This window comes from Podarcis tiliguerta (assembly GCF_965153285.1).
Source record: "Podarcis tiliguerta genome assembly, chromosome: 16".
In the NCBI taxonomy this organism is placed as follows: domain Eukaryota; kingdom Metazoa; phylum Chordata; class Lepidosauria; order Squamata; family Lacertidae; genus Podarcis; species Podarcis tiliguerta.
Window position 1 is genome coordinate 8016425 of NC_139549.1, and position 22993 is coordinate 8039417.

At 47.7% G+C, this 22993-nt stretch overlaps 1 protein-coding gene across 1 annotated transcript in view; it reads right to left on the reverse strand.

Annotated features, from left to right (window-relative positions):
• Positions 1-3598: 3598 nt before the first annotated feature.
• Positions 3599-22993, reverse strand: part of SLC27A3 (solute carrier family 27 member 3) — a 30319-nt gene continuing 10924 nt past the window's right edge. Inside the window, 9 exon segments of the mRNA XM_083416540.1 lie at positions 3599-5061; positions 6842-6972; positions 8215-8312; positions 10722-10920; positions 11036-11126; positions 13630-13824; positions 15469-15593; positions 19592-19750; positions 20470-20679. Of these exon segments, the coding sequence (XP_083272666.1) occupies positions 4885-5061; positions 6842-6972; positions 8215-8312; positions 10722-10920; positions 11036-11126; positions 13630-13824; positions 15469-15593; positions 19592-19750; positions 20470-20679 (1385 nt within the window). The 3' untranslated portion in view covers positions 3599-4884.

Genomic DNA, 22993 nt, shown 5'->3' on the forward strand with positions numbered 1-22993 from the left:
AGGCCCAGTAGGCCAAAGCCACAAAGTGAAATAAAATAAAAATATCAGTTAGTACTACTACTACATGGGACGCGGGTGGCGCTGTGGGTAAAAGCCTCAGCGCCTAGGGCTTGCCAATCAAAAGGTCGGCGGTTCGAATCCCCGTGGCGGGGTGCGCTCCCGTCGTTCGGTCCCAGCGCCTGCCAACCTAGCAGTTCAAAAGCACTCCCGGGTGCAAGTAGATAAATAGGGACCGCTTACTAGCAGGAAGGTAAACGGCGTTTCCGTGTGCGGCTCTGGCTCACCAGAGCAGCGATGTCACGCTGGCCACGTGACCCGGAAGTGTCTCTGGACAGCGCTGGCCCCCGGCCTCTTGAGTGAGATGGGTGCACAACCCTAGAGTCTGTCAAGACTGGCCCGTATGGGCAGGGGTACCTTTACCTTTACTACTACTACATTATCATCATCATCTGTGTGTGTGTGTGTGCATTCTCTCTCTCTCTCTCTTCCAAGAAGCTTTGTGCGATGCACAGCCCTTGCTTCACCCTCACAACAACCCTGTGAGGTGGGCCACGTGGCAATTGGCTCAAAGCTAGCTCAGCCCCCAAGGAAATGAGTTGAATCTAGTCAGGCTTCTGGCTGCAATGCTCCGAAACCACATAACATTTTCCCTTGCCTTTCCCCCTTAGAAACAAACAGCTGTTTGAACACATTGCTATGGCCATTAGGGGGTGTTGTTGTTGTTTGAATTTATATACCACCCTATACCCAAAGGCAAGGGACATGGGTGGCGCTGTGGGTTAAACCACAGAGCCTAGGACTTGCCGATCAGAAGGTTGGCGGTTCGAATCCCCGTGACGGGGTGAGCTCCCGTTGCTTGGTCCCTGCTCCTGCCAACCTAGCAGTTCGAAAGCACGTCAAAGCGCAAGTAGGTAAATAGGTACCACTCTGGCAGGAAGGTAAAAGGTGTTTCTGTGCGCTGCTCTCGTTCGCCAGAAGCGGCTTAGTCATGGTGGCCACATAACCCAGAAGCTGTACGCCGGCTCCCTTGGCCAATAAAGTGAGATGAGCGCTGCAACCCCAGAGTCGGCCACGACTGGACCTAATATCAGGGGTCCCTTTATCTTACCTTTACCCAAAGGTCTCAGGGCGGTTCACAGAATAAAATCAAAATATAAAACCACAAAAAACATAATCAAAATAAAAACAACCACCCAATAACACCGCCCGCCCCCGTTTAAAAAGGAGCTGCAGGAAATCAACTCAAAATATTCTGCTTTATTGTTATTTCATTGCAAATATGTATATGCCTGCCGGTCTTGAAGTTATATAGAGAATCTTACGTTTGTTTCTCAGCACTTAAATCCCACTGCAGCTGGGAATGGCACCAGTGCAGGCTCAATTGTCCAGGGGGGTCGGGAATCAGCAACCCAGCCAGCCATGCTTTATTTAGCGGGGTCCTGTTGTTGAGCTTTTTAACACACGTTTCGGGATGCTGGAGTGGGGGACATTTCAAAAAGCAACGGGGGGGGGGGTGGAGCCCTTACGAGTGGATAACGCAAGTGATCCTGTCTTTATTTCTTCCACATCTCAGATTCAGAGTTGCTCTGTGTGTGTGTCCCTAAGCAAAAATAATTTTGTTTTTGCTCTCTTGCAAACACACCAGGATACTGGCGTGTTTGTGTACGTCATGTTCCTGGGTTGATGAATTCTGGGTTGTTGCTCCCCCCCCCCTTTTTTTTAGGGAGAGGAGATTCTTCCCCACCTTAATGGGTTAGGGCTGGCTTGACCCTCCCCAACCCCAACTCTCCCAGACTGCCGCAGGAGGATTAGTGTCTTATGAATAAAGATGCAGTAGGGGGACAGAAGGCGCTCATCATCTCTCCCAAAAAAATATTTACTTGGGCAAGTCAGGCCTTGAAGACTGTGTGTGTGTGTGAGAGAGAGAGAGAGAGAGAGAGACAGACAGACAGACAGACAGACAGACAGACAGACATCTTCCTGCTTTGGTTAGGCAGTGTAAAAAACGGCAGAATTTTGTGAGACCTTAAAGACAACGGCCTAAGCTTTTGTGGGCCACAGCCTGATTCCCGTGGAAGCCCCAAGAGAATCACCAGGCCGCCACCCCGGAAATTAGTTACCTAATTCATGTACAGTGGTACCTCGGGTTACAGGCGCTTCAGGTTACAGGCGCTTCAGGTTACAGACTCCGCTAACCCAGAGATAGTACCTTGGGTTAAGAACTTTGCTTCAGGATGAGAACAGAAATCGTGCGGGGGCAGCAGGAGGCCCCATTAGCTAAAGTGGTGCTTCAGGTGAAGAACAGTTTCAGGTTAAGAACAGACCTCCAGAACGAATTAAGTTCTTAACCCAAGGTACCACTGTACAGTCCACCAAACGCAAACATAAAACGTTAACAGTACGTAAGATGGTTCGAAGGGAAGCAGGAATCCGAAAGCAGTCAAGCGATTATCTCAGGGAAAGCGCAAAAAAGCTTCAACGTTTTAGTAAAGTCAAGAGTCCTCCAAGAAAATGGACCATGGAGACTCTGGTCAGGCTAGAGGGCTCTCTGAATACTTAGGAGCCTCAAGCAAGTTCCTGGTTGTTCCAGAAGCTGCTGCCAACAGTATTGCTACTCCTTTATAAAACAAAACCGACATCCTGGTTCAAAGCAGAAGATAACAGGGCGAGGAGGCAGCTCACGTGCTCTCAATCATCTCATATAATGCCCCCTTAGATGGCGGGGATAAAGACTTGGAGGGTTTGTGGGGTGCTGTAGTTTCCAGGCACCTTCCTCCCTGTTCCCTGCCCCCAATGTGGCACAGCTTAATAGGACCCTCAGCCTTTCAGATGATTGAGAAAAGATCAATATAATGTATTCAGCCCTTTGACCCAGACTAAACTGAAAGGAGAGAAACCGACTGACCCTCACTAATGATGGTTTGCAAACCTTCATGGCTGCTAACACAAATACACACACACACAAACAGACACACAACCTGCCTCATTTCAAGCTTTAGGAAGATTCTCTCTTACACACACACACACACACAACCTGATCTGCTATGGTCTCATGGTCCAAAATTGGGATGGGAAACAGCCCGAGGGCCACACACGCCTCTGGGCAACATTCTGAGGGCCGCATGCCATTGGTGGGCAGGGCCAATATGCAAAAAGGGGGAGGAGTAACAGATATGACTCTGTGCCTTTGCACAGTAGGCTACTTCCATGCCATGCAAAAGTCAGAGGTTTTGATAAACACACACACATCCCAGGCAAGCCAAAGGCCACCCTTCTAGCCTAGCAAAAGCATTCAAGGAGAGCAGCATGGAAAGAGTCTCTCAAGGGCCAGATCGAGAAGCCTGGAGGGCCACCTCTTCCAACATTCAATGAAGATGAACGTTCCTAAATGTGACTGATGGATACTTCATGTCAGCCATGTGGGGGTTCCCTTCTCAAGTTAGGCTCTTTCCACACACAGCCAAAATCCAGGCAAAGACCCACCCCCAAAGCAGATTTAAACCACCCCACCCCCAAAACAGATTTCTTTCTGGAACAGAGTTGGTGAGATTTATTTCCTGCTGAAGCAATAAAGACCACAGTTCGGCTGGTACCAAAAAAAAAAAAAAAAGGAACTTTATTTGATACGAAGAATAGAAAAAGTAGAAAATAAACAACCCCAACCCATAGTTCCCTCACAAGCCCCTCACCTTGAAACCAGGCCTGCTAACTCCTAAAAGCAGGCCCATTGCCTGCGAACACCTCGTCGGCAGAGCGGAAGAGCACCGCCACCTCACAAAAATACCCCGCTTCTCGTCCCAGCCCAGAGAACATCGTGAAAATAAGACTTGATGTGGTTTGTCCAGTCCATGTGTGCCGCATCTGTTATTTCAGCGATTCGCACAACAGTCTTGTAAGGCAGGCTGGTGTTCCATTTCTCCCTATTATAGATGGGAGACTGAAGTATCTGAGGCACAGCAGCTGGTTGGAGACCACTAGATGGGGCCAAGTCGACATCAGAACTGGAGGACGGATCACGGTTTTAACAGCTACGGCCCGTTAGCCTCCGCGACCTGCTTTGCAAGTTTTCCCAAAGGCAACAAGGTTGGGCACTACTGGAAATAGGTTAGCTGCTGGCCCACAGCATGGGGACCGAGGAATTTCCCATCAGCCCCTGCAACCAGCATCTCCAGCCATCAGGGCCAATGGGGGCTGTCGAACCACGATGCTCTAGGACTGCAACTCCCAGCAGACCCGGTCAGCACAGCCAATGGCCACGAACGATGGGAGCTGTCGTTTGACTTCAACTCCCAGCAGCCCCCACAGCCAGCGGCTCAGGGTTGATGGGAGTTATAGTCCAACAACAGGCCCCCCTGCCTTAGCCCAACCCAGGAAGGGAAATTCTTAGAGAGGAAGAGAGCAACCACAAGGAAGGACAGGATGAAAATGAGGATCTGCTGGTGGCTTTCCGGGTGATCTGCAGTAGATCAGTATGGGCGGTGGATTCCCAGTGGCTTAACAGTAGCAAGATTGCAAATCACCACTGGGCAAAAATAAATTTCTACATGTGCAGAGGTGTAAAGGAGGTAACCCTCAGATGATGGTCTGGGTCGAGGATGGAGGTTGAGTCCAGCAACATCTGGGCAGGAATAAGTTCCTCCTCTTCGTCTGCGTGGAGAGGCTAGGAGGGCGATTCAAGTCCTCACTAAGGGGGCATCCCACTAGCAGAGGCGTAGGGTCACCCTGGGGCACAGCTAGGAGAGAAAATCCGGGGTGTAGAAAGAGGCACGTGGGCCTTTTAAGGCCGAGGTGGAAACAAAGGAGGCTAGAGTCTTCAAGGACACCCTGCAACCCCCAGCTCAGAGCACTGGGGTTCGGGTACGAATCAGGAGAAGGGGGTGCAGGTTATAACCGGATGGTTCCAGCAGCTATCCCCTCCCAGACGCTGTGGGTCAGAGGGACGTACGACTTCGCAGCGTCGTCCAGAAAGAAGAGTGGATCCGAGATCAGCTTCGGGTTGAAGCCTTCGTCTGCCAGGCGGACCTTCTTCTGCTTGAAGGTGTCCGTCAGCTCCAAGTGTTCCTGGCGGGAAGGAGAGAGAAAGGACAGAACTGAGGGGTCGGGACCTCGGGAGGTCATCCAGGCCACCCCGCCGAATGCAGGGACGTTGCAGCTGGCAGCATCACCTACGGATAGGCAGCCTTCTGGGGGCCGCATATCAGCGGTGGGCAGGGCCAGAGGCTAAAGCTTAAAATGACTCCCACCCGAAAAATGGGTAAGTTAATGGACAATGCAGAATTGGTAAAAACGGATGCCTTTTTCAGACTGTTCAAAGATATATGGTACATAGCTGTCAAGTTACAGATTTGAAAATAAGGGGCCAGCAGCCTCGAAAATAAGGGATCAGCAGCCAAAATAAGGGATTTTCCGGGCACAGGTATGTTCGACTTCTGAGCCCCTCCGAGCCAAAGGCAGAAAGCCCAGCCAGCAGCCAAACGAAGCCTCAAGGAAAACCACCATCACCTCTCCGCTGGGAAGCGCTGAGCAAAGGCGAGTCCCCAGGCAACGCAGCCGATTTGATCAGCACAAGGCATGCAAGCTCCACCCCCCAGTTGTTCTTAGACTCCTCATTGGGTGAGCAACGCAGCCAAGCAACACAGTTGGAGCCTCCCTCCTCCCTGGCCGGCAGGAAGGGAGGGAGAGGAGCTGCTTCCTTTGAAACCCGGGAAATTGAAGGAACATCCTCAATTAGGGACAGCAGCGGGACATGGAGCTGGGATAAGGGACTGTCCCGCCAAATAAGGGACACTTGACAGCTATGATATGGTATGATGAAGTCGCAAGGAGGATTTGAGCTCTGAGCGACAGAAGCGTTTAGATTGTAATATTGTGGCTGTGATTCAATAGATGGAAGATCGGGTGCAGCAGAACGGGAGGAACAACAATGGAAAACGGGGTGGGAAGTCGACAAAGACAAGAGAAAGACGAAATTGCGTTTTGACCGTATATGTTAAAAAGGTTGAAACTTAATAAAATATAAATGGGGGGGGGGGGACAGGACTGAACCACACCTGCCCCTCTCTCTATCCTACATCCATGCAAATGTGTAGCATGTCAGAGTTCAGAAACACCTTTCAGCCAGTGAACAATACCCAAGGAAGGTGTGAAGCTGGGGCAGCAAGGGGTGTGGTCTGAGGATAAGGGGTGCAGCCTGTGGTGAATCCCAAGGGGCCAGAGAGAGAGGCCTGGGGGGCCGCAGGGCTGACGTCTACCTTTGGCATGCTTAACGGCCCTTCAAGTATCTGGCGTGTCTTCCCTTTTTTTAAAAAAAAAAAATGTTTTTATTGATTTTCCAATAAAAAACATCCAATTAAATATAATACTTCAATTAAAATAAAAAAACTAAAATAAAAAGAGATAAAACTATAGTCCAAATTATATTTATTAATTTATTATATTTAATTAATAATTATTAATTATTTATTTCTGGCGCGTCTTCCCTTAGCTTCCTATACTACAGGCAAAGCTACACCCACCTGGGAAATGTCGCCTCCAGGGGGCGCTGCAGAACCAGGGGGAACCAGGACAGTGGACAGGAGCCACTCTGGTGCAGTTAAGCTAAGTCTGGGCTTTTACCCGGCTAAAAAAATCACAAGCAGGGAAGTCTCAACAGGGCCTCTTTTCACTACAGACCCAAGCGCTGAGACTAACAAGGGCTGTATTCCGCCACAAGATCCTGCTCATCACCGCTTCCCGGCACTGGGAACCCAGCCTCCAACACACACACACACACTCACACACACACCCCTCTTTCCTGCATGGCTGTGGAAGAGGCGCAGGCTGCATGGGGCGCTCCTCGTACCTGGATGCGCAGAAATCGAGGGCGGGCGAAGGGCGGGAGGAGCTCCACCACGTGCGTGTAGACCTGGGCACCGTCAAACTCCTGTCCTGGCTTCAGAACCACGGTCGCCATGCCCGCTCGGCCTTCATGCCCTGGGGAAAGAGACAGCCATCACAGTGCTATAATTTCCAGAGTGGTTCAGCGCTCAATCCCTCTTCCCAGGGAACTCTGGGGATTGTAGGCCTGTGAGAGAAATAGCCCCCTCAAGAAACTACACTTCCCAGAATTCTTTGTGGGAAACCACGGCTCTTTGAAGTGGTATCTGTGGTAAAGCGGAAGGTGTCCTTAGTCACGTCCATTAGCTTTGATGGGTCTACGCTGAGTAGGACGAGAAGGGGCAGGCTGACACCCTGGGACCATAGCTGTCAACTTTCCCCGTTTCTTGCAAGGAATCCTATTCGGAATAAGAGAATTTCCCTTAAAAAAGGGAAAACGTTGACAGCTATGCCTGGGACACGCTTTACCCAAATCCCAGCCCTTTCCTGCACAGTGGTACCTTGGTTTGCAACCGCTTTGGATTACAACCGCTTTGGATTACAACCACGTCAAATTTGAAAGTGTGTGTCCCCTTTTTTTGGATTACAACCAATTTTTGAGGGGAGGCCCCATTGGAGAAAGCCCGCCTTGGGTTACAACCTGTTTTGGTTTACAACCAGACCTCCGGAACGGATTACGGTTGTAAACCAAGGTACCACTGTAATATGGTTACTAGAATTTCATTATTTTTGTAGTTGGTTTGTATGCCTAATGTTTATTTTGATTACAGGACGCTCCATTTTAGCTGTTCATTGCGTTTTATAGAATGTGGATGTTCTCTGGTGGTTAAAAAGAATTGCTGTTTTGCTTAAGGTGTTTTAACCTTAGAGTTCTGTTTTTTTTAAAAAAGTGGTACAGTGGTGCCTCGCAAAACGAAAAGAATCCGTTCCGCAAGTCTTTTCGTCTTGCGGTTTTTTCGTCATGCGAAGCAAGCCCATTAGCGGATTAGCGCTATTAGCGCTATTGGCAGTTTAAGGGCTATTAACGGCTTTTTAAGGCTTAAGGGATTAGCGGTTTAGCTGCTAAAAGGCTCTTAGCAGCTTAGCGCTTCAGAAAAAGGGGTTGGGGAGCGGGGAAAAAACTCAAAAATTTTCGTCAATTTTCGTCTTGCGAAGCAAGCCCATAGGGAAATTCGTCTTGCGAAGCGCCTCTGAAAACGGAAAACCCTTTCGTCTTGCGGGTTTTCCGTCTTGCGAGGCATTTGTCTTGCGGTGCACCACTGTATATAAACTGTCCAAACAAAGAAGTAAAATAATAATTTGAAAAACACATTCTAAAGCCCCTCGTTTAAAGAGTACCTGGAACCGTGACACCATAAACAGTGACCTCCAGCAAGCTGTCCAGGCTTCCTAGGATCTCGCCTACTTCTGTCGTGGCCACATTCTCCCCTTTCCACCTAGGAAAGGGCAGGGAGAAAATAGAATTAAAGGGTTAAAGGGATGTGGAAGAATCTGGGGGATCGCAGGGCGTAGTCCTGGGAGCAGAGGCTGGCAAGGGGGCTCTGTGCCCAGGCACGGGGAGGGGATAAAGCAAGCATTATAATACGATCAGAGAATTACAGAATTTGAAGGGACCCCATGGGTCATCTAGTCCAACCCCGCGCAAAGCAGCCATCCTAGCTAAAATTAAAATCGATAATGATGAAAAAGGTGGAGGGTATAGACTCCCAGACCCACAGAGTTGGAGGGTTATTGTTCTTCCCTGACCATCAAGTCCAATTTATTGCCCAACACATGACATTCTGAGCTAGGAGATGGCTGGCTGTCCAGATTCTGCTCAAAATCCACCCAGCAAATCAGAGCCCAGCCTCCTGGTCCCGTTTCTCTTGCTCTCAAAATGGGGGAAATCTGTGGAGTAAATATTTGAACTGTTTGAAAAGCAATTGCAATAAACAGATTATGCTAGTAGGATTGCAAGAAGTTTTGTAAGGTGGATTAGGTGAAATATTGCAAGGAAAACCATGAAGAGAATCATTAGTTAAGGACAATTAAAAGTAATAAGAGAAATTAAGAAATGCAAATTAAGTGATAAAGAATGGAAAATCTTCCTGGGTAGTGGACGGAAGTCTAAAATATTGTATAAGATAAGAATGTATGTTAAATGACTGTTGGAAATGATATGTTAAAAAATTAATAAAAATGTATATAAAATAATACAGTCATACCTCGGGTTACAGCCGCTTCAGGTTGCTTTTTTTCAGGTTGCAGACTGCCAAAACCTGGAAGTACCGGAACGGGTTCCTTCTGGGTTTCGGCAGTTGCACATGCACAGAAGCACTAAATCACGCTTTGCACATGCGCAGAAGCACCGAATCACAACCCGTGCATGCGCAGACATGGGTTGCCAACGCTGCAGTTTGTGAACGTGCATCCCGCACGGATCACGCTCAAAACCCGAGTGTCCACGGTAATGGGGGAATCTGGACTCCAACTCCCATCAGCCCCCAGGCAGCACAGCCAGTGGTTCATCAGAGATGATGGGAGTTGGAGTCCAGCGAAACGGGATAGCTCAGTTGGCTAGAGCCTGCTGCTGACAATGCCAAGGTTGCAGGTTCGATCCCCGCAAGGGACACCTGCATATTCCTGCATTGCAAGGGGGTTGGGCTAGATGATCCTTGAGGTCCCTTCCGACTCTACGATTCTATTAAAACATCCACATCGGCCACCTCTGCTTCGGGAGGTTCTTTCGTGGCTGTCCTTGTTTCCCCCTCCAGAAAGTTTTCTCTAGCAAAGAGCGCCCTCCTGTGGCCAGCTCCGTGTGGTAAATAGCGAGCCGGTTTTCGAAAGCGGCTTAACTTGAGAAATGTAGGTCAGGCCACACGGGGGCGCCTTTGCATCAGAAGACAGGGCAGCAGGAGAATGCAAAGCAGCCGAGGATTTAAAATAAGAGGAGGAGAGAGTCTGATGGGCAGGAGAAGCCCAGCGCCAGCAAAGAAGGTGCTATGGATGTTCTTAACGTTTCCCAGTGGCCAAGTGGGGTAGCTCAATGGGGTAGCTCAATGCTCCCTCCAGCCAGCTTGGAATAGAAGAGCAGGCCGGCCGGCAACTGGGAACAAAGGGGGAGAAAGGAAATAGACACCTAAAGGGAAACCAAGGCAGAGGCAAAGGAAAGGATGCAGTGGCGTAGTGTGGGTTGTCAGCACCCGGGGCAAGGCAAGTAATTTGCGCCCCCTAACCCGTGGATTTGCGCCCCCTAACCCTAACCCCCAGATGTTGCGGCCGGTGCGGCCGGCCCCCTCTGCGCCCCCCCCCCGCTACGCCACTGAAAGGTTGGAGATTCCTGCAAGGAATTTGAGGCAGAGAGGAGGAGAAGCACAGAGGAACAGCTGAAGGGCTCTGCAGCTGGATCAGGCCAAAGTTCAGCATCCTTCCCTCACAGTGCCAGCCAGATATTTTTTCTGGAAATGCCAGAAGCAGGACCTGAGTGCAATGCTGCCCTCCACCTAGAGGGAAACTGAGGCATGGAGACAGGGACTCAGGGAACAAGATTTCTGAGACAGTTTCCAGGTCAGTTTGAAACTTGCGAAGTCATCCCAAGGGAGTGAATTGTCTCCAGACCCCTCACTTCCAACCCCACAGAACCACAAAGCTCTCCTGCACGTCTCTCCTTGACATCCTCTTGGCAAAGTTTAGACTGTAAGCTCCTGCAGGCAGGGACCTGCGCTCTCTAAACCAGCGGTTCTCAAACATTTTCCTCCGGGCTGCACTTTCAGAATAAAAACTTGCTCTTGCCACCCTCTTCAGATCCAGAGGAGTTCCTAACCCACAACTTCCAAGAGGAAAAGGAGGAGGAGGAGGAAACATACCGGAATGTGTCTCCGGTGCGGTCCCAGAAACTGACGAAGCCACGCTTGTCCCGAACCATCAGGTCGCCGGTGTTGAAATAGGTGTCCCTGTCAGCAAAGACCCCGTGGAGGAGCTTGGATTCCGAAAGCTCGCGCCCTCCGGCGTAGCCCTGGAAAGGTGTCTGCGGAGTCACGGGAGAGATCAGAAGGCCGGGCTCCCCTGACGCAAAAACAGAGAGACGTACAGTCACCGACCTGGAAGGGTGGGGGCGCCACGGTGGGACGGAAGGCGGCTCTCTCTCCGCCCCCGACTGAACGGACAAGACCTTGCTCACCTCTCTTGACACGCTGGCACCGCCCCGCCTTGTCCCGGAAGGGAGCACCTCGAAGGACGTCGTAACGGACTAGTTCGAAGGGGACGAACTTCTGCAGAGAGTAGGGGTGAAAGTAAAGCCTTTCAAAAAATACAGTTGTAATGGTTCTAGGGATTGCTTGTGCGTAAGTTGCCTTTACTCATGGCTAGCTTGCATGGTTGAACCCTTTCTGACAGGACAGCCTCTGTTCCGTGGCTGCCTCAGTCGCTGGCAGAATCCGTCAGTGGGCGTTTCTTAAACCGCTTCCAACATAAAAGCTGCTTAATGCCCAGTCTCCTCCCCCGTTGCCTGCGCGAAAGCTTTCTGCGCAAGGTGGGTGTGGGCAAAGGAGCACTTGTGCCCTTTCCACTGGTCTCCTGCGAAGAGTCCTGGAGCCACCTCTCCGATTCCTCTATCTCCTCCCCTTCTCCACTGGTGTTACACTGATTACCTTCCCCAGCGGATGGACTATCCCTCCTCCTACTAGGACCCTCTCCACCATCGTCCGGGAGCCCCCTCACCGCCTCCCGCTCCGATGGCAGTTCCCTGACAACAGTGAAATGGGTACGGGGGCTAAAGCAGGGGGTTCAGCTCCTGCCATCACCCCTGGCCTTTAGAGATGATGGGAGCTGGGAGTCCAGCCATTTCCGGAGGGACACAGGTTCCCATCTCCAGGCTCAACTCTACCTGGAGGTGCCTACAAAGCTTAGGCCCAGGCTATCTGAAAGTCCGTATCCTGAGCAGCAAGAGTATTGTTGGCCCAGAAATGGAAGCGAAAAGAATTACCGACGAAAGAAGAATGGCAGACAAAATTAATGGACTACGCAGAATTGGATAAAATGCCAGGAAGGATTCGAAACCTGGGGGCCAGAGATTTACAGAAGATTGGAAGAAGTATATGAATTATTTGAAGAGCAACTGTAATCAACAAATTACACTAGTAGGACTACAAGAAGTTTGTTTAAGGAGAAATATATGAAATATTGCAAAGAAAAGAAAGAAGAGAGACATTAGTTATAATATTTAAATGTAATAGTGAAAGTAAGAAATGTAAACTAAGTGATAATATTGGAAAATTTTCAGACATGATTGATAGAAATCAAAAAATGTGTATAAGATATAAAAGTATGTTTAATAATTGTTTAAAATGTTATGCTAATTTTTTTTAAAAAAATTTTTTTAAAAAAAGAAAGGTCACATACAGACCTGCCCAGGCTCTGAGATCTTCACGTGGGAACATTGAGGAGGGTAGGAGAGGGTATATTGATTAGTGAACAAGCAGCAGAGCCCGTTCCCTTGCACATTGCTAGAAGCAAGCTGATGGATTTGTTAGAATCATTTAAGTTACGCAATCCAGTCTGGCTTGTCCAGACATGATTGTTCCTTGTAAAATTCCTCCTTTTTTCCCCTCATAAATAAGAACAACACGACAGCCTTGTTTAAAGTAGTCATACCTCGGGTTACAGACGCTTCAAGTTGCGATTTTTCAGGTTACGGACCACCGAAACCCAGAAGTACCGGAATGGGTTACTTCCGGGTTTTGGCGGTTGCGCATGCGCAACCACGCATGCGCAGACGCGGGTTGCGTACACTACGGGTTGCGAACGTGCATCCCGCATGGATCACATTCGCAACCCGAGCTTCCACTGTAGTGGTAAAGTTTACTTACATTCAGTTTGCAGTGGGATCCTGAAGGCAGGCTTTAATCTTGTGGTTACAGTTACATTTGTAGTGAAAAGAAGTCTGAGCTAGGCCTCAGAGTCCCATGGGCAGCTAACCTAAGGCCCAGGGGCCAGATCTGGCCCAATCACCTTCTAAATCCGGCCCGCGGATGGTCGGGGAATCAGCCTGGTTTTTCCATGAGTAGAATGTGCCCTTTTATTTCAAATGCATCTCTGGGTTATTTGTGGGGCCTGCCTGGTGTTTTTCCATGAGTAGAATGTGTGCTTTTATTTAAAATGCATCTCTGGGTTATTTGCGGGGCATAGGAATTCGTTCATTTTCCCTCAAAAAATATAGTCTGGCCCCCCACAAGGTCTGAGGGACAGTGGAGAGGCCCCCTGCTGACCAAGTTTGCTGACCCCTGGCTTAAAAAAAGTAAAGGGACCCCTGACCATTAGGTCCAGTCGTGACCGACTCTGGGGTTGTGGCACTCATCTCGCTTTATTGGCCAAGGGAGCCGGCGTACGGCTTCCGGGTCATGTGGCCAGCATGACTAAGCCGCTTCTGGTGAACCAGAGCAGCTCACGGAAACACCGTTTACCTTCCCACCGGAGGGGTACCTATTTATCTACTTGCACTCTGACGTGCTTTCGAACTGCTAGGTTGGCAGGAGCAGGGACCGAGCAACGGGAGCTCACCCCGTCGTGGGGATTCGAACCGCCGACCTTCTGATCGGCAAGCCCTAGGCTATGTGGTTTAACCCACAGCGCCACCCATGTCCCAACCCCTGGCTTAGGGCCTCATAAACCTAAATCCAGCCCTGGCCTCAGGTATCCTCTTTGCCACATTCTGATGCCCCGCACCTGCTCCGCCAACGCCACCTGCTTCCTCGCAGAGACCCTGTCAATGCTCACCTTATAGAGCCAAGAGGCACGGCCCACAGCCCCCACGGCCCCCGTGTAGTTGAAGAGGCTGACGCTCCCTTCCGTCATGCCATAGGTCTCCACAATCGTCAGGTTCCCAAAGCGGCGCAGGAATTCACGCCAGACATCCGGGCGAAGGCCGCTACCCACAGCCATGCGCAAGGTGTGCTGCCGGTCTGTGGGGCTCTAGGAGGGAGGGAGGGAGGAGGAGGAATAAGCAGAGAGCAAGGAAGAGAATTCGGCCGATGCTTGGAAATGAGTACATTCATTTGTAAAAAAGGAATATACAATGGGAAAGACAGGAAGTCTAGTGTGTTGGTTCTCTAAGACTCACTTTTTCCCTCCTAAAAAGTAAAGGGAAATGTGTGTGCGTCTTATGGAGCGAATGCAGGCTGCGCAGCTAAGCCAGAACAGCAAGAGGGATTGCTGCTTTCACTGCGCAGCGATCCCGCTTGCTGTTCTGGCTTCTGAGATTCAGAATATTTTTTTTCTTGTTTTCCTCCTCCAAAAACTAGGTGGGTCTTATGGTCTGGTGCGTCTTATAGAGCGAAAAATACGGTATATGATTTTGGGGGGGGGATTTGTTTTCATTTTTTCTCTTTTTTCTTTCTTTTTTCTGTTTCATTTTCTTTCTAGGTATATAAAATTTGTATATAATTTTTGTATACATGTTGGAAATTATATTATAGTAGGTCCTGTAATGTAATACGACATTTACTGACGTAATATAAGAATGTTAACAAATAAATAAAATGCAATTTAAAAAAAAAATGGAAATGGCTCCAGGGGCCACGAGGAATAGGATCAACTCTCAAAAAATAAAATAAAAAGTAGTTAAAGGGGTGCAGGGGCAGTTTAGCAGATCCCACAGGAGGTGATGATTATGGCCTCTGATTTGAGAGGCTTTAGAAGACAATTAGACAAGTTCATGGAAGATCAAATAATCCTGGGACCTATAGTTTGTTAAGGGTGCTGAGAGTTGTTGGGGATATTAACACGAATAGAAGTCGCAAATATTGCAGTTGTTGTATATGGGGTTATTACAGTGGTGCCTCGCAAGACGAAAAGAATCCGTTCCGTGAGTCTCTTCGTCTTGCGGTTTTTTCGTCTTGCGAAGCAACCCTATTAGCGGATTAGCACTATTAGTGGTTTAGCGGCTATTAGCGGCTATTAAAGGCTTAAGGGATTAGCGGATTAGCTGCTAAAAGGCTATTAGCAGCTTAGTGCCTTAGAAAAAGGGGGTGGGGAGCGGAAAAAAATCGCAGCAACTCGCAAGACATTTTCGTCTTGTGAAGCAAGCCCATAGGAAATTTGTTTTGCGAAGCACCTCCAAAACGGAAAACCCTTTTGTCTAGCTGGTTTTCCGTCTTGCGAGGCATTCGTCTTGCGGGGCACCACTGTATTATGATTGGAATTTAAATGAAATTAATAAGATGTTGGAACGCAGATTAAAAAACACACCCATCAAACCATCAGATCTAGCATGCCGGGGGGGCACCTAAATTATTTAATTTGGTAATTGAAAGATTGGTATGAGTAACTGTATTGTAATTTGGTATTGTTTTAATGAGGCTATCACTGGGTTGTAATTGAAAATTAATAAAAATTATTATCATGAGAGTTGTTGGGATGTCCCGCATAGAGCTACAATTCCTAGAGTGGTTTAAGAATCAATCCTTCTTCCCAGGGAATTCTTGAAAGGTCCCCCCCCCCTTTTTTTTAAGAGTTGGAAGAGTCACACACCTCTCTCCACACTTTGAAGTGGGATGCCTGCTTGCGTGGCAATCCCTCCTGTCACCACCAGAGGGCCTCCATCCCCCCAGCACTCACCTGTGGCTGGTTGACCAGGTAGCGGCACAGCTCCCCGATGTACTGGAAGATGGTGACGTGATGGCGCCGGCAGTCGGGCCAGAACTGGCTGGCAGAGAATTTCTTCTTCAGAACGCAAGTGGCCCCTGGAAGGAGATAGGGTTCCTTGAGAAGGAGAGAATAGCTGGGAGCCAAAAGATGCCCAAGCATAACTCGCATCACCACCACTTTACCATTTCTTTTTCTACATTTTAAAGCAAGTTTCTAGTCCTTATTACTTACTGCATTTTTTTATTTCAAAGGAAGTTTCTAGCCTTTTTATTTCAAAGGAAGTTTCTATTTATGGCACTTTCTTTCCTTTCTAAATTCTAAAACAAGTTTCTGGTCAGTATTTATTGCATTTTCATTCATTTTTCAACTCGAAATCTCGTTTCTGGTCATTCATTGCATTTGCTGGTTGCGTCATATTTTTAAAAAGCAGAGGTCTAGCCGTGGCTATTCATCAGGATGGCAAAACAGAGCCTGCAGGTTCAAGGGCAGTCTACCTCTGAATACCAGAATGCTGGGGTGGTGCTAAGGAACAGCGGAGGCCTATTGCCCCTGTGCCTTGCCTGGAGGGGCTTCCTTGGCCGTCCACAGTTGGAAGCAGAATGCTGGGTTAGACTGACCCTTGGCCTGATCCGGAAGAGCACTTCTCATCCCCACTTAGTGTGGGGAGGGAAATAGCCTAGCTGGTGGAAGCAATGATGCCAGGGGGACTTTGAGCACCCAAAAATCTGGAGTCAAGAGTGTTGTTGTTTAGTCGTTTAGTCGTGTCCGACTCTTTGTGACCCCCTGGACCAGAGCACGCCAGGCACTCCTGTCTTCCACTGCCTCCCGCAGTTTAGTCAAACTCATGCTGGTAGCTTCGAGAACACTGTCCAACCATCTCGTCCTCTGTCGTCCCCTTCTCCTTGTGTCCTCAATCTTTCCCAACATCAGGGTCTTTTCCAGGGAGTCTTCTATTCTCATGAGGTGGCCAAAATATTAGAGCCTCAGCTTCACGATCTGTCCTTCCAGTGAGCACTCAGGGCTGATTTCCTTCAGAATGGATAGGTTTGATCTTCTTGCAGTCCATGGGACTCTCCAGAGTCTCCTCCAGCACCAGAATTCAAAAGCATCAATTCTTCGGCGATCAGCCTTCTTTATGGTCCAGCTCTCACTTCCATACATCACTACTGGGAAAACCATAGCTTGAACTATACGGACCTTTGTTGGCAAGGTGATGTCTCTGCTTTTTAAGATGCTGTCAAAGGAGTGATTCTGTGTCAATTTGTTGAAGCTGCACAAGTGCACCCAAGCAGCAGCAACCGGCCAGAAAATAAGCTGAAACTTGCAAATTGGGGGCAGTGGATCCTCTCTCTCTGATATCCTAACACTCGGGACCTGAAAGAGGTCAGGCTGAGTCTTTTCTGGACAGCCTAGAAGTCAAGACTTTCAGCAGAGGCCAGGGAGGTCAGGACCACGGACAGCTCCCCGAGTCTATGTGTCTCGCTCTCCAGAGCCAAAGGGTCAACCATAGATCGCAGAGTGTTGCTCCAACATCTTGTGGAAAAGTATGTCTCAATAAAAGGAGGGTCTCTTTATGCAGCTTTTATAGATTTTAAGTCTGCTTTATACCCTGAGAAAGGCTTTGGAAAAACCTAAGTGATACAAATATAGACAGACGCATCTTGATTCTTATTCGTAGTTAACACACAACTTCAGATCAGATGTGATCGGCAGGGGCATTTAACTAAGGAAATCCAGACCCACACTGGAAGGAAGCAAGGCTGCATCCTTGCACTCCATTTTATTTAACTTTTATATTAACTCCCTAACTGAAAGTCCATCTGCCAAAATTGGCAAATATGTCCCTTCCAGTCCTTCTCTATACTGCAGTTTTAATTCCTCTCTCCTGTGTGTGACTACGGCGATTCTTAAGAACTTCAGCAACCTACTGCAAAACTGAACAAGTAATAATTAACTATACGAAATCCAAAGTACAGTGGTGCCCCGCAAGACGAATGCCTCGGAAGACGAAAAACTCGCAAGACGAAAGAGTTTTCCGTTTTCTGAGGTGCTTTGCAAGACGGATTTCCCTATGGGCTTGCTTCGCAAGACGAGAACGTCTTGCGCCTTTTTTTTTTAAACCACCAATGCATTCCTATGGGAAACCGTCAATACGCATTGGTGCTTCGCAAGACGAAAAAACTCGTAGAACAAAAAAACTCGCAGAACAAATTAATTTCGTCTTGCGGGGCACCACTGTAATGGTGTTTTCTAAGAAAAAAGAGAGAGACATAAATGGCAGGTTGGCAAGCAGCCCATTGAACAGGTAACTTTAAAAAATAAATAAATCTGGACTTAATTTTTCATGAAAAGGGTTCGTGGAATAATCAGATTATAAATGCAGCTGCAAATCCTCAAAGGACCATCAAAGCAACCACAAGGTTCTGTTATGGGGAAGGAGGTCAGGATATTCCAGCAGCCACCCAGGTATTTGTAGCAAAGGTTTTATCACAAAAGGCTCCCAGGTGTGAAATTATCATAACGCTGCCCCTTTGGGAATTCTACAAATTCTTTCATTTTCCGCTGGGGGATTCCTTCCTGTGTGTCCAACATAGCAGTTCGCCTGGAGGTCAGACAAATCCCAGTTAGATCCCAGTTAAATGGTGGACCGGCTACAGCACCATGTGGGTGCATCTTTTTGGAGGAACTGACAATTTGTTTGTTTTTAAAGAGGCCTTGCCCAGCTCTACAACCGCTGGAGGGGCTGGAGAGGTGACTGGGGACTTGGGGACTCTGGACCCAAGATACTCAAAATGGGAAAGGACAGAGGAGGGGGTGGGAGGTGGTTTCTGTCTTGAGTGGGGCAGCCTCCTCGCTGGGGCCTTCCTTGGGGCAGCTGACCCACAGCACGATACAATACGATAATCTTTATTGTCATTGTCCCATACAGAACAATGAAATTGAAAAAATCTACATCTGACATTCAAAAACCAACAAGCCTGCTATCCCAGGTATCCCAGGCTGCTTAGCCCCCTAAAAACTCTGATACCCCATAATTAAATACAATATACTCCCACAGAGACTACCTTACACTGTGTTTAAAACCAAAATCGCATTTGGGTAGAAACTGTTTCTCAGGCAGCTAGTCCTAGTCTTTATAACCCTGTACCTTCTTCCACAAGGCAGAAGCTGAAAGAGATCATTTCCGGGGTGCGCATTATCCTGCGCTATCTCTGCAGCTTTCTTATAGCACCTGGAAGCATAGATTTGATCCAAGGTGGGAAAAGTGCACCCAATTATTCTCTCCGCAGTCTTTGCAACCCTGGACAGCATTGTTTTTTCCCTGACCGTGCAGCTCCCAAACCACACACACAGACCATAAGTTAATACACTCTCCACAGTACAATGGTAAAATGCCATCAACAGGTCCTTTGAGAGATTATTTTTCCAGAGGATTCTCAGAAAATATATCCTCTGCTGTGCTCTCTTCATCAGGTCTTTGCTGTTTTCTCCCCAGGTTGGGTCATCTCTCAACTCCATTCCCAGAAATTGAAACACCGAGACCTGTTCCACGCACTTCCCCTCAATAATAAGTGGCTGAATATTCAATTTACAAGTCCACAATAATCTCTTTTGTTTTCTTTAAGTTAAGGAGTAAGTTGTTTTTCCTGCACCACTCCCCCAACTGCTCAACTTCCTTCCTATAGGTCGCCTCCCCCTCTCCAGCTGTGATTAAACCAACCACTGTTGTATCCTCTGCAAACTTAATGGCCCGGCATTTGCAACCACAAGCCAGTTTCCTCCCACCCAAAGAAAAAACAAAAGAAGAAGAAGAAGAGTTTGGATTTGATATCCCGCCTTTCACTCCCTTTAAGGAGTCTCAAAGCGGCTAACATTCTCCTTTCCCTTCCTCCCCCACAACAAACACTCTGTGAGGTGAGTGGGGCTGAGAGACTTCAAGAAGTGTGACTGGCCCAAGGTCACCCATGTGGAGGAGCGGAGACGCGAACCCGGTTCCCCAGATTACGAGTCCACAGCTCTTAACCACTACACCACACTGGCTCTCCATGGGCTCCACTCCATGGGCTCCACTCCACCAAGCCCCTGAACCTACCGAGGCCAAGAGTGCCGATGACCCCCAGAAGACTCCCTGCCATGTGGTAGAGGGGCAAGGCCACGTAGATCACGTCCGAACGGGATGCCCCCACCAGCTGGTAGAAGCCCAAGCACATGATGGATTTGAGGTGGCTGATGCGAGCCGCCTTGGGGAGTCCTGGAACAGAGAGGAGGGAAGGAAGGAAGAGTTGAGCTGTTCCCTCTCCCTTTTGGTCAATTCTGCCCCCACCCACTCCAATATTTCAGAACCAGACATTTCAGAAGTACAGCGCTACCTCGGTTTAAGGACAGTCCTGTTTACAAACTATTCGGTTTACGAACTCCGCAAAACCGGAAGTAGTGTCCTGGTTTGCAAACTTTACCTCGGTCTAAGAATGGAAGCTGAACGGTGGAAGGGCACCGGCAGCAGGAGGCCTCATTAGGGAAAGCGTGCCTCGGTTTAAGAATGGCTTTGGTTTAAGAACGGATAATAATAATAATAATAATAATAATAATAATAATAATAATAATTTATTTATAACCCGCCCATCTGGCTGGGTTTCCCCAGCCACTCTGGGCGGCTTCCAACAAAATATTAAAATTACAATAAAACATCAAACATTAAAAACTTCCCTAAACAGGGCTGCCTTCAGATGCTTTCTAAAAGTCAGATAGTTGCTTATTTCCTTGACATCTTATTATAGGTTGGTTAATTAACCTGTGAGGTGGGTTGGGCTGAGAGGCCGTGACTGGACCCAGGCCACACCCGGTGAGCTTCATCGCTGACCGGTGGATTTGAACCCTGGCCTCTCCCAGTTCCTAGTCTGACACTTTGACCGCTACGCCAGAGGTGGCATAGCCTAGGTTTCTGCTACCTGTACAAACCGCCCACTATACCTGTGGTCCCTGAGGTGAAGATGTAGAGGCAGGTATCCGACAAGCTGTCAGGAGTGGAGAGTTCAAAGGGGACGGGCTCCTCAGAAGCCTTCTCCAACAGATCCTGGAGCCCGGTCACGTTGGGAGGATAGGGCCCCTTCCCCAACACCCAGACCGCGACGCCCATTTCCTCCAAGCTGGGAAGGATAGGCCCCACAGCTTCAAAAAGCTCTGCAAAGAGACAGAGAGACGGAAAGATGCAAATAAGCGTCAGTATACAATGTTGGCTGACCAGGAATTGCTTAACTCAGCTAAGGCTGTGGCCTCCTCCATACGAACATTTAGGCGCTACGCTACCACTTTAAACACTCCTGGCTCCCCCCACCCAAAAAAGATAATAATTCTGGGAGCTGTAGTTTGTTATGGGTGCTGAGTGGTGTTAGGAGACGCTCCAGTTCCCCTCATGGAACTACAACTCCCAGAGTTCCCTGGGAAGAGGGGCTGGTTGTTAAACCACTCAGGAAACTGTTGCTCTGTGGGGAGAAGGCGGGGGGGGGGTGTCTCTCACAACTCTCAGCACCCCTCACAAACTATACTTCTCAGAATTATTGAGGGTGGGGGAGCCATGGCTGTATTAAAATGGTATTATTTAAAATGGTAGACACAGCCCGGGATGAAAAGGACCGTCTGTGGCTCATGAACTCTTGAGTTGGCTGTTAACTCCTGGATAATACAAAGAAATAGGATGAAACGCTGGAGAGATGCTGCCAGTCAGTGTAGACAACATTGGATAAGCTGGACCAAATGTCTGGCTCACGATATGGCAGCTTCCTATATGTTCCTATTTACTCATATCATGAGGACTGGAATCTTAACAATTATTTTTAAGGGTAGGCCATAGCTCAGGAATAAGAGCACCTGATTTGCTTTGAGAAAATGGTGAGGATTGAATTGGGATTTAGAAATTGAAGAAGAGGCATGGAACAGATTGCCGACAAAAGCAACACATAAATCCATATCGGCAACAGACAGAGAAAGAGCCCTTAAAAATCATACATGGTTGGTACTTAACACCTTGATGCCTAATCTATATAGACCCAAACAGTTCTCCCATGTGTTGGAGAGATTGTATCTCTATAGGGACATATTGACACATGTGGTGGAAGTGTCCAAAAACAGAAATGTTCTGGGGAAATGTTTTTATAGAGATCTCTTTGATCACAAGGCAGACAGTACCAACGACTGGCTTTGCTTAACTTGTATAGTCAGGATTAGGGCTGGGTGATATCTGGTTTTCAACATTGTGATATATCACAATGTCTGAAATATGGATGGAGCTAGGAATTGGCTGGCTTCACGGTTTTCCCCGTATCATGATTTTTGCATAGCACACAAACACATATAACGATTTGTGATATATTGCCAGGGCAAAAATGATGAAACTGGTATCATGTTATGGCTTTCAAACCAGTTTTGGACAATATACCGCCCAGCCTTGTCAGGATATGCCATAAATTAGAAACAAAGAATTTGTACCCCATCTGTTAACCGCAGTAAGAAAGACCATTGCCAGGGCATGGGAATAACTGCAATTATTGATTTGAAAAGCTCTTTTGCAGCTTTATTTTCCCGGGTATCATGACCTTCTAGATCTAAAATATCCCAATTTTTTAATGTACACCAATCTTTCAACCAGAGAAGACATGAGGCTTCGTAATATAACTTCAAGTCCAGTAACTCATAGCCACCTCTTTCTACAATATCTATAAATATATTATGATTTACTCTTGCTCTTTTACCCTTCCACAAAAATTTAGAAATTTCTTTTTGCCACTTATCAATACAGCTGGTCTTTCCTATAATTGGAATCGTTTGGAATAGAAAGAGTAGCTTCACTAAAACTATCATTTTAATTACCCAAATACGGCCCAAGAATGATAAATTTAACCTAGTCCATGTCTCCAACTGTCTTTTGATATCTTTCCAACAATTGGTATAATTATCTTCACATAAGTTAATATTCTTTGGTGATATCCATACTCCTCAATACTTAATTTTGGGGTAGATTTTAATTTGTATTATTTTTTCATCTGGTGACAGATTTTTAACTAATAGTTTTGTCTTGTTTAAATTCAATTTAAACCCCACGACTTTACCGTAACTATTCTTGGGGAAACCGACATGGAAATTGCAGGTAGCAAGGGGACGGGGGAAATATGGTAACTTTTACGCAAGTCTGGGGCGACTCTATAGATTATACAAATAATGAGGCATATGGCAGAACGGTGCCTATGGTCTACAGCAGAGCTTGGCATGCATAAAGCACACATTTCAATTAGTATTTGTTGTTCTGCCCTCCTGCCTTTGTATAAACCCTGTAGAGCATCGCCGCTGCGGATTCAACATATCTTTTCATTTGAGGAAAACAGTCCAAGCAATAGAGGTTATTGTTTTTGTTAAGATTGCGATGATTTCAGCATATGCACTTCCAATGTTGTTCTGCAGTGCATTCAGAGATGACTCGCCCGATTGAAGGTAGCTGTTT